Genomic DNA, 11,784 nt, shown 5'->3' on the forward strand with positions numbered 1-11,784 from the left:
GCATCAAAAATGAAGGGGTTGGACAGGGCACAGTGGCTCATGCCTCAAAGTCCCAGGACTTTGAGAGGGAAAGGCGGGCAGATCACCTGTGGTCAGGAGTTGGAGACTAGCCTGGCCAACATTGGCGAAACCCCATCTCTTCTAAAATTACAAAAATCAGCTGGGTGTGGTGGCGTGCACCTGTAATCCCAGCTACTTGGGAGGCTGAGGCAGGAGAATCACTTGAACCCAGGAGGCGGAGGTTGTAGTGAGCCAAGATTGCGCCACTGCACTCCAGCTTGAGTGACCAAGCTATACTGTCTCAAAAAAAAAAAAACGGAAGGGGTTGAAACAAGTCCTGAATCCCAACTCTTTCATCTCTAACAACACATTTGATTATTTTTAGCCCCCAGGTACTCATATGTTTTGAAAGCTCTTCATATAATAATTTCTACATAGCTAACTTCACCATGCCTTGACGTCTTCTTCGGGAACTTTGAGGGACTGAACATCCTCGACTCTAAAATGAGAAGGTTGACTTGGGTGAAGGCTTGCAACCTCAGTATCTCAACATTAGGGAATAATGACTAGAAATGGGGAGAGTCACAACCAATCCATTACTAAAATCAGCTCAAGTAATGAAGTCTTCAATGAATTGGTAAAGCAAATTAAAGTGAACTCAAAGGTCCCTTGACAAAGCCATTCTTGCTCCCTTAAGTTCAGATACTTATTCTTTTTCTTTTTTGTTGTTGTTTTTTGTTTGTTTTTGTTTGTTTTGGGTTTTTTGCTTCCATGTTTTAATCATGTGCCAGGCACTGAGCTAAGAAAAAGGGGAGGACTCACAGTTGAGGCCCTGGGAATCAGTGCTGTTCATGGTCTAATTATCCACCCTCAGCAGTAGTAAAAGGCAGAGCAGGTGTGAAGGGCACTTGTTTGTTTCAAAACAAAGATAATATTTCCTTTGTCGTGGCTGTAGGAATCACACATTTTTACTTTTATTAAAAATACAGGCCAAGTGTGGTGGGTCACACCTGTAATCCCATCATTTTGGGAGGCTAAGGTGGGAGGATCATTTGAGCCCAGGAGTTGGAGACCAGCCTGGACAACAAGATGAAACCCCATGTCTACAAACAATGTAAGAATTAGCTGACCGTGGTGGTGCATGCCTGTAGTCCCAGCTTCTTGGGAGGCTGAGGCTGGAAGATCGCATGTGCTCAGAATTTGAAGCTGCAGTGAGCTGTGATTGCATCACTGCACTCCATCCTGGGCAACAAAGTGAGATCCTGTCTCAAAAAACAAAAACAGGCCAGGCATGGTGGCTCACACCTGCAACCCCAGCACTTTGGGAGGCCGAGGCAGGCAGATGACCTGAGGTCAGGAGTTCAAGACCAGTCTGGCCAACATGATGAAACCCCATCTCTACTAAAAATACAAAAATTAGCCAGGCATGATGGTGCATGCCTGTAGTCCCAGCTACCTGGGAGGCTGAGGCAGGAGAATGGCTTGAACCCAGGAGGCAGAGGTTGCAGTGAGCCAAGATCGTACTATTACACTCCTGCCTGGATGACAGAGCAAGATTCCATCTCAAAAAAAAAAAAAACACAGCATATATATATATATATGGGGTGTGTGTGTATATATATATGTGTGTGTGTATATATACATACACACACACATACATATGATAATAAATCTGCCACTGGGATATAGCTGATGTTAATATTTTAATAAACATTCTTCCCAATCCATATAGCTATTCACATATATGTGTAGATTCTATTTGTCATAACCATGATAATATCATATGATACCATATGGTGTGAAACTACAATCTGGTTTTCTCCCCCGTCCTGTTCTATACCAGGAAATTCTTTCCATAACAGGAAAGCCCTGCAGAAGTTTTCCATTCTATTGATTTCCTGTTAATAATTCACGATTGACATCCGTGGAGCTATCAAAAAGCAGCTATAAAAAAAAACAAGAAAGCTTTCTGTGTACTGATATGAACCACCTCCAAGATATGTATAGGCATAAAAGACAAGGTTAGAACACTGTTTACTTTGCTCCCATTTGTGTAAAACAGGAGAGAAAACAAAAAGAAAGGTGTCGTGGCGGGGGCGGCGGGGGGCAATATTTAAACATTTTTGCCCTGAGACTGGGTGTGGTGACTTACACCTGTAATCCCAGCACTTTGAGAGGCCAGGGCAGGTAGATTTCTTGAGCCCATGAGTTCGACACCAGCCTGGGCAGCATGGTGAGACTCTGTATCTACAAAAAAAAAAAGTTAGCTGGATATGGTGGTGCCTGCCTGTAGTCCCAGCTACTCAGGAGGCTGAGGTAGGAGGTTCACTGGAGTCCAGGAAACCGAGGCTGCAGTGAGCCATGATCTTTCCACTGCACTGTAGCCTGGGTGACAGAATAAGATCATATCTCCAAAAAAAAAAAAAAAGATAAACATATTTGCTCTGGAGGGGAAACCAAAGAATTGATGGTGCTGGTTGTGCTGGGAGATAAGACAGTGGGCAGACAGAGACCCAAGGGAGGAGAGAGAAGTGTCATCGTGTACTCTATTGTAGCTCCCATGGAATTTTAGACCATATGACTGTATGAACCTAGACAAAGAATGAGTGTGCTGTGGGGTTTTTTTGTTCGTTGTTCTTTGTTTTTTGTTTTTTTTGAGACGGAGTCTTGCTCTGTCCCCAGGCTGGAGTGCAGTGGCGCGACCTTGGCTCACTGCAAGCTCTGCCTCTCGAGTTCACGCCATTCTCCTGCCTCAGCCTCCGAGTAGCTGGGACTACAGGCGGCCGCCGCCGCGCCCGGCTAATTTTTTGTATTTTTAGTTGAGATGGGGTTTCACCGTGTTAGCCAGGATGGTCTCGATCTCCTGACCTCGTGATCCGCCTGTCTTGGCCTCCCAAAGTGCTGGGATTACAAGCGTGAGCCACTGCGCCCGGCCATGCTGTGTTTTCAAGTTGTATATACTTCATTGCATATGTGTGTGTATGTATGTATTTTATTTGTATACAGTAGATAAATTTGTGGGATATTTAAATTATGTCATTTATAGTGTACCTATTTGTGTCTTTGAGAAAACAGTTTATCACTGTATCCTCCACCTCTAGTCAAATGCTTGGAATATAAGGAGCTCGATAAATATGTACTCAATAACTTGACGTTTGAATGAATAAATACATTCTGATTATTAAATAGCATACTTGTGAGCTGCGATTTTTTTTAGTTACTTCCACTTTTTTCAGTTTGGGTGTTCGGTCACAATCTGGGCATTGCCATGGAACATGTGATCCACATGAACAACGTCTGCCTTGTGGGCAGTGCTGAATAACTGTTTGAGGATCCCTGGGCCAACTGCCCTCAGGGTGCTTCCAGCTGATATGATCTGGAATTCCAGGATGGGATCTGGAAGACACAAGATTCAGTGGTCCTTTTCCTCTGAGAAGGGAATTGAGGGGTGGGAGGTAGGGAAGCTAAAAGCAGAATCCCAGCCCAAGACCCACTTACCCAGAACACTTGCCCCCGGCCCGAGTGACGGCTTCAGCTCCACAAAGCCTCCTTCTCTCTCTAACCCTCGTCAGACCCGAAGGAGGGCTCTGCCTCCTGCAAGCAGGCTCAGATGCCTGGGTGGATCTTCCCCGCAGCCTCACACCACCCTCTCCTTCCATCCTCCCACGCCCCGACTCCCTTCAGAGGAAAGCTACCCCTGAATCTTCCCTCTTTCAGATCCCAACCTGGGATTCCAGGTTACACCAGCTGGAAGCACCCTGCGTGCAATTGGCCCGGAGATCCTTAACTATTTATTCCCCACCGCAAACAAGACAGACATTGTTCATATAGGCCACATGTTCCATGGCGATCCCAGATTATGACAGGAAACCTAAACTAAAAAAGAAAAAAAAAACGAAAATAACTTTAAAAAAATTACAACTCACAAATATGCCATTTATTTTATTATTTTAGTTTTTTAGACAGAGTCTCGCTCTGTTACCCAGGATGGAATGCAGTGGCACAATCTCGGCTCATTGCAACCTCTACCTCTCTACCTCTCAGATTCAATTGATTCTCCTGCCTCAGACTCCAGAGTAGCTGGGATGACAGGCAGGTGCCACCATGTCTAGTTGATTTTTGTATTTTTGGTAGAGATGGGGTTTCACCATGTCGGCCAGGCTGGTCTTGAACTCTTGACCTCAGCCTGAAGTGATCTACCGTCCTCAGCCTCCCAAAGTTCTGGGATTGCAGGCTTGAGCCGCCATGCTGGGCCACAAATACGGTATTTAATAATCAGAATTTATTTATTCATTCAAACATCAAGTTATTGAGTACATATTTATCGTACTCCTTATATTCCAGACACTTGGCTGGAGATTAAGGATACAGTGATGAACTATTTTCTCATAAGATAGTTTATAGGAGGAACAGAACAGTCTCAGCTAGAGGCAGGAGCTCTGGAGTCCAGCCACCTGTGCGGGAATCCCAGCTAGTCACTCACCTGCTGGGTATCATTACCTCAGCCTCAGTTTCCTCATCTGTGAAATGAGAGTGATGATGATTGCATTGAATTCATCAGATTGTCGTAAGTCTCCAAAAAAATAATGCAAGTAAAATATCTGGCACATAGCAAGCACTCCAACAATCTCAGCTATTATTACTGTTATAATAGCACCCATTTTATCCAAGGTTGGATAGTCAATGAAAGATACAGAAAAAGATGGGGAGACTTGGGCATTAATAGGAACAGATGAAGTAGAACTGATGAGTCAGGAAGCAGTGAAATTCAACTCACTCATTGAACCAATTTTTATTGACCACTCACTATAGCTCGGCATTCCACTAGGTACTGGGAACCAGTGGTAAGCACAGACGGACATAGTTCCTATTTTCTTGGAACTTACAGACTGGAGGGAGAGATGGACATAAACCAAAGAATCACACGAATAACTGCTAAATTTTGACAATGACAATTGTTACAGAAGAGAGATGTAGGATGTTTCAAGAGCTGACAAGAGGACTTGATCTAATGAGAGAGACCAGGGCAGGCTTCCCTGGGGAATAATGTTTGAGCTGCGAAGGGACTCAGGTTAAAAGATCAAGCAGCAGGTGCAAAGTCCCTGTGGCAAAGACATACACATGAAACTGAAAGAAGTCCAGAGTTGCCAGAGAGAGGCCACAATGGGGAGTGTAGAGTGAGTTGAGGCTGAGAGCAAAGTCGGGACCAGCCCTATGCAGGGTCTAATGATAATAATGGCCACAAATATGGTGGCAGTAATCGTATATTGATCTCTTGCTATATGCCAGGCATATTATATCATATCATCTAAACTCATGACAATACCATGAAGTTGGTGCTATTATTTTCTGCATTTTACAAATGGGGAAACAGGCTTGAGGTCATGTGGCTACCAAGGACATGAACCAGTTATGTCTAAGTCAAGACCCCTTGCAGTCTTGGATTCAGAACATCATACAATTTGTCATACAAATGAGAACAGTCCAGGGGTACATTATTAATAATACTAAGACCACAGACATAACCCAGGACCGCCCCAAGCACTACTGGATAATATCTCAGGATTTTTTTAAAAATGAAAGTACTTTGTAAACAGTGATATCTGTTAAGAACTCAGAGACAATTTATCTGCCCATAAGGTTCAGGAAGGGGAAAGATCTCAGTGTAACCAGGAGATCATTTTCTTGAACCAATGCCTCCTTCTGCTACAATAGGAAGCTTCCTTCCAGTCCCATGTCTTCAATATATTTGACATTTTGAAAAATAATTGTGTCAGTTTTATTAATGTTTTAAAATACAAATTAAAAATGCGACAAATGAGTGAGAAACAGCAGTCTGTTTTAATGAAAATTTCATATTCTCCATCAATAAATCATAAACTAAAGAGAATTCAACACAAGCCACAATATTCTTTGCCTGTCTGTGTAAGGGGTTACTTGGCAGAGGGTTCCACCTGGGAACTGGGAAGATTCTGGAATGCTGCAGGGCCCAAGAGGTCAGGCTGGTGAGGAACAAAGGGGTCCGGCCCCAGTGGGAATGGCTTAGAGAGATGTAACACAGAGGCCCCATATGAACTTTACCTCTAAGGGATCCACCACCCTGTGAGGCAGCTTTCAGAAACCAGAACAGCGTGGTGATCAAGAAAAAGCACCCCGGCCAGGCGCAGTGGCTCACACCCGTAATCCCAGCACTTTGGGAGGCCGAGGTGGGCAGATCACGAAGTCAGGAGATCGAGACCATCCTGGCTAACACGGTGAAACCTTGCCTCTACTAAAAATAGAAAAAATTAGCCGGGTGTGGTGGCGGGAGCCTGTATTCCCAGCTACTCGGGAGGCTGAGGCAGGAGAATGGCGTGAACCCGGGAGGTGGAGGTTGCAGTGAGCTGAGATCGCACCACTGCACTCCAGCCTGAGTGACACAGCGAGACCCGTCTCAAAAAAAAGCACCCCAACGTTAGGTTGAAATGCAGCAGAAGCACAGCACTGTGTGCCTGGAGAAGTCGTCTGCTATCAGCCTCTCTGGTTGAGATGTTGAGGATGATTCAGGGCGGGGGGTCCCTTGACCAAGGAGGATGTGAAACTAGGCACCCCTCTACTTTCCCTGCCAAGATTTCTCCTGCTTCAGACTCTGTTCCAACTGCAGGGCTCATTCCCAAACTCTGTGTCTAGAACCTCTACTGAAATGTTCTTTTCCCTGTTCTAACATCTTGCAAGAGATGCCTTATCCTACCTCTGGGTAACAATAAACCAATTCCATCTATTTCACATTTTTAAAGAAACCCAGATAAGGAGATGCAAGGGTCTCCCTGGGTCATCCCAGGTCATTCTAAATTCCCAAGTCTGCTCCTCCAGCACCATTGTGGAAAACTTTCATATCCGATTTCAGGTTTGCAAAGGGTTGGGTCTGACAGAGCTAGACCTGCTTTTCAAAAATTCTAAACATGTAAGAACGATTTGGCAGGGAGTGGTAGGAAATGCAAATTCCTTGGCTTTATAACATTCTAAATATTGATTCTGTGGGTTTGGGGTGGGGGAGGCCAGCAAAGGGGGTAGGAGTGTGCTTTGTACACAAGCAAGCCAGGTGCACTTTCAGAAGCACTACTCTTAATGAGGCTTGGAAGGAACAGGGAAATTGGAGCCTGGGGTTGGTGGGTTCTTTGAGGGAACTGGGATATTTCCAACCAGAATCTCCTCAGTCTCAACTCGCCAGTCCTCCCGGTTCTTCCCCACATCCTCCCTCTGCACCAGAGTTTAGCAAATGTAGTCTTCTTAGACCAGATTGAAATGCCAGAATGTATGGAGATTAATCACAGAATAATACAAACTGCCGCTTATCATCTCCCATATATTTGACATAATTACCCTACAAGCAACATGAAAATGTTATACTGTAATAACTCCCAGCCAGGAGAAAAGGAAGCGTTGCTGATAACACGAAAATAGAGAAGAATACAGAACACGGCCCTTCGAAAACTTTTAATTAATTTTTCCCCCTTTCAGCATAATTGATGTCAGTTCAGGCTTCGGTGTTTCCGAAGTGCTTGGCCTCGTAGCGAAGAAACTTAGGATCAGGCAGATTGCCTACAGAGCAAAGCTGGGCCCCAGTGGGGGACTAAGAAGAGACGGCATGAGGAACATTTGTTCATCTTTAAACACATAACTTTGACTATGTCACTTTTTTATTTAAATTATTTTTATAGCTCCCCCTTGCCCTGCCCTGCAGAACCCAAAGACCAAGGTCCTTTGGTGTCACTGGGGATAATTCATGGTGTGGCACTTGCTTGTTACCTTGTCAATTTCACCTGCTTCCCCTCCCCACCAAGTGCCCTAGTGTGACTGAGTCGCTTGCATCATGCAGTGCCGCACCTTGCACCATGCTTCATTCCTCCAAAACTTTACACTTGATGTTCTATCTACCAGGACACCCCTCCACCAAAACTTCATCTGGCCAACCCAACTCATTCTCTAAAACTCAGCTCAGATGTCTTCTCTTCCCCAGAGCCTTCCTTTCTCAATGACAGCCAAGGTTTCTGCCTTGGGCTCCTAGACCCTCCTGACCTTCCTTCTAACATGGACTGTATCACCCTATATTGCATAAACCCACCTGTCTCTCTCCTCCTGTAGAATGTGAACGTATCACTCATTTCTATAGCCCAAGATCCACACAATGTCCAGGACAGAACATGTGCTGAAAGAATATTTGAAGAATGAACAAATAAATATTCTCTATAGCTACTGGAGTAACCTTTTGTCAATAACATAGGAACCTACACAGTAAATTCCTTGCGTAAAAAACCATGCACCTGTCTTCATAAACCACTGTGATTCATTGGTCAAACTGGCTTATGTAATTCAATATTTTCCTTTTGCCTAGACTGCCAGGAAGCTCAAAACTAAATGCCATGATAAACAATAACAACAGTATTAGCCTAGGTTTTGTTTTTGTTGACTGATTTTCTTTTTCCTTCACTGTGATTTTGTTGCTGCTTTTGTTTTCTGTTTCCCATTTACTGACTCATCAATAGCAAACAACTTTATATAGGCAAACTGCAAAGACCAAGTAAAGGATATATGCAAGTCCTTTCATGCTTGCTTTATGTCTTATTTAACAGAAAAAGCACACCTTTTGGATAAGTAATAGGTATAATTTGTCTAAGTGGTCAATGAATACTCAACAAATATGTGTTGAGCATTAACTGAGCCAGGCATGAAGCTGGGTCCTGTGCATATACAGAAGAAAACACATGGTCTCCTCACTCAAGGAGTACTTTGTTTACTTGGAAGTAAAGGGGGTGATATTTGAGCAGGGTCTTAATAGATATGTAGGAGTTCACTAGTAGAAGAAACAAAACCTGCTGAATTTTAAGAATGTCAAGTGACTTGATACTGCTAAAAGATACACGTGAATGAGCAATCAGCAGACAACCAACCTGTTGAGACAAGGAAGGATAGCTCATAAGACACTTAGGAACAGACCTTGCTGATAAGTTTAGACTTTACCCTACAGGCCACTGGTCTATAACTGTTTTACATAGGGGGACCCCTTTTCAGTGTTCAGAGATTTCATGGCAGTAGTCTCAGTGCAAATCGACTGAGAAAAACACATGACAGCAAAAGTCATAGTAAGTTCAGTGATGCATTTAAATTAATTTGTACTTTGTTCAACCCAATCAAATTTACAGACATTTGAAAAATAGCTGCACCCAGCAAAACATACAATGCTCCCCTCAGAGATATGAATAAAATATGAATGTGTCTATTCCAAGTGGTTACTCTTCTCTCCTCAACATCTTTCCTTTCTCTCTCTCTCTCTCTCTCTCTCTCTCTCTCTCTCTCTCTCTCTCTCTCTCTGTCTGTCTCTCTCCCTAATATCTTATCTTGTGAGGCTTGGCATTGAAATGCAGTTTCCACAGTGCGTGTTTCCAGTGTGGTTATAACTCGTGGACCTGTTTTATCAGATGCTCCTGTCTTTTGTTTAATCAGGCCTATGTTGCACCCTTTCTCTTTTCTTTCTAGTTGTTCTTCTCCTTCTCCTATGTTCTTGATCACTAATCTATTGTTGGCCAGGCTCAGTGGCTCACACCTGTAATCCCAACACTTTGGGAGGCCAAGGTGGGAAGATTACTTGCATCCAGGAGTTCAAGACCAACCTGGACAACATAGCAAGAGCCCTTATCTACCAAAAATAAAAAATAACCAGGCATAGTGGCACATGCCTGTAGTTGTCCCAGCTACTCGGGAGGCTGAGGTAGGAGGATTGCTTGAGTCCAGGAGGTTGAGGCTGCAGTGAGCTGTAATTATACCACTGCACTCACCCTGTGCAACAGAGTTATACTCTGTATTAAAAAAAAAATCATCATCATCATCACCATCATCATCATCTATTGCTGTCAAGTTACATTTTGATGTGTTAATCTAATTTTGTGGTCCTTAAATATTCATGTGTATCAGAACCGCCCAGAGGGCTACTCAAATACAGATTGCTGGGCATCATTCTCAGAGTTTCTAATTCAGTCGATCATTAGTGGGGCCTGAGAATTTGCTTTTCTAACAAATTCCCAAATGAGGCTGATGCCACTGATCGAGGGGCCACACTTTGAGAACCAGTGAGCTACCTTATCTCCCTTCTCCTACTATATTACCACTTCGTCTATGGTTTCATCGGTTTCCTACATATTTTACCCTTCTTAAAATTCTGAAACCTTTGATTTCATAAATAAATGCTCAGCCAGGCATGGTGGCTCATGCCTGTAATCCCACCACTTTGGGAGGCTGAGGGAGAAGGATTACTTGAGCCTAAGAGTTTGAGACCAGCCTGGGCAACATAGCAAGACCCTACCTCTACAGAAAATTTAAAAATTAGCTGAGTGTGGTGGTGTGTGCCTGTAGTCCCAGCTGCCTTGGAGGCTGAGGTGGGAGGATCACTTGAGCCCAGCAGATGGAGGCTATAGTGAGCTATGATCATGCTACTGCACTCCAGCCTGGGAACAGAGCAAGACCCTGTCTCAAAACAAAAAAGAAATGTTCAAAATGAATAAAACAATTATATTAAGAGCATAAATGTTCATAAATACATACCTACAATCCCGATGAACACTTTTACATGCACCACGATGTTTAAGATTGATTGTGTATACATTAAAGAATCCCTTAACTCATTTCAAACTGTTAAGTAAATCAACACAGATAATTTGCATCCCTTCTCATTGTCACCTGTCAGTAATTGTAAACATTTATAAATGAGGAGCCAAGAATTTCATGTGATCTCTTTAGATTTACATGTTTACCTGAGAGACTGAATGTACCAACAGTGACCAGACTCTATATAGAACCCTGAGCCAACTATCTGCAGCGACCAGCCCGGACATTATCTACAGGAACCAGCCCAGGGCACCAGCCTGCTCTCTGTAAGTCAGACTTGTAGGAAGTCCGCTCACTCTATGTAGCAACTGGTTCAGGAAGCCAGGCAACAACCCCAGTAACAATCAGTCCCAAATGCCCAGGATTCCAAAAATAACTGACAGCTTCCCTAAAATTTTTGTCCCTGCATCCAACTGGGGATAAACCCAAGAAAGCTAAACAGACACCCCTACCAGATCACAGCAGATGACCACTTCTAATTATCCCACCTTCAGGTTCCCCATGACAACAGCTCTAATCAGAGCACACCGAGTCTTCTTTTTCTTCGGCAATAAAGGTTTCCCTCTCCTCTATCTACCTTTGAGTGTCTGCCAAAACGCAAGTGATGCTGGCTGACTCCTTTGCTATGGCAAGCTCTGAATAAATAGCTTTTGCTTGTTCTTATTTGGCTGGGCTGCGTTTATTTCTAAAGCTAGCTGGGAGGACAGGGGAAGGCCACAGCCAACTGCGCCTTGGGTAAATGTATCTAAGCATTACATAAAATACCTGTATGTACAAGACTCATTAGAATGTTTATCCAGTCTGCATATAATGGTTGCTGCAGGTATGTGTTCTCAGGCTCTTTTCTGGAATTCTGTTGAGGGATCGTGTGGTCTCATTGATGGCAAATATGGCTGGGGGAAAGGGGGAGTCGTCAAGGAATTTTTGAGCTGAAAATTGTCATGATTTTTGCATTAAAGACACCATCCCAGCAGCTGTGTGGAGGATGAGGAGTAAGGAAGGGCAGAATGTATCAACCAGGATTTCTCCAAAGGGGTTAAGCAAGAACTCTAGACCAGATTCTGTCTCCATGGAGGCGCTTCCTTGTCCTGAAATGCATTCCCATTGCCTCTGCAGAGGCACGCTTTCTTTCCTTCTTTCCTT

The 11,784-nt window shown here is 43.8% G+C and overlaps 1 protein-coding gene across 1 annotated transcript in view; it reads right to left on the reverse strand.

The window, feature by feature from the left end:
- Positions 1-1,689: 1,689 nt before the first annotated feature.
- Positions 1,690-11,784, reverse strand: part of TMEM114 (transmembrane protein 114) — a 73,743-nt gene continuing 63,648 nt past the window's right edge. The window contains exon 3 of the mRNA XM_011961376.1: positions 1,690-1,944. Coding sequence (XP_011816766.1) covers positions 1,934-1,944 — 11 coding nt within the window. The 3' untranslated portion in view covers positions 1,690-1,933. The remainder of the gene's footprint in view (positions 1,945-11,784) is intronic.

The sequence above is a fragment of the Colobus angolensis genome, unplaced genomic scaffold (assembly GCF_000951035.1).
Source record: "Colobus angolensis palliatus isolate OR3802 unplaced genomic scaffold, Cang.pa_1.0 Scaffold55, whole genome shotgun sequence".
Classification (NCBI taxonomy): Eukaryota; Metazoa; Chordata; class Mammalia; order Primates; family Cercopithecidae; genus Colobus; species Colobus angolensis.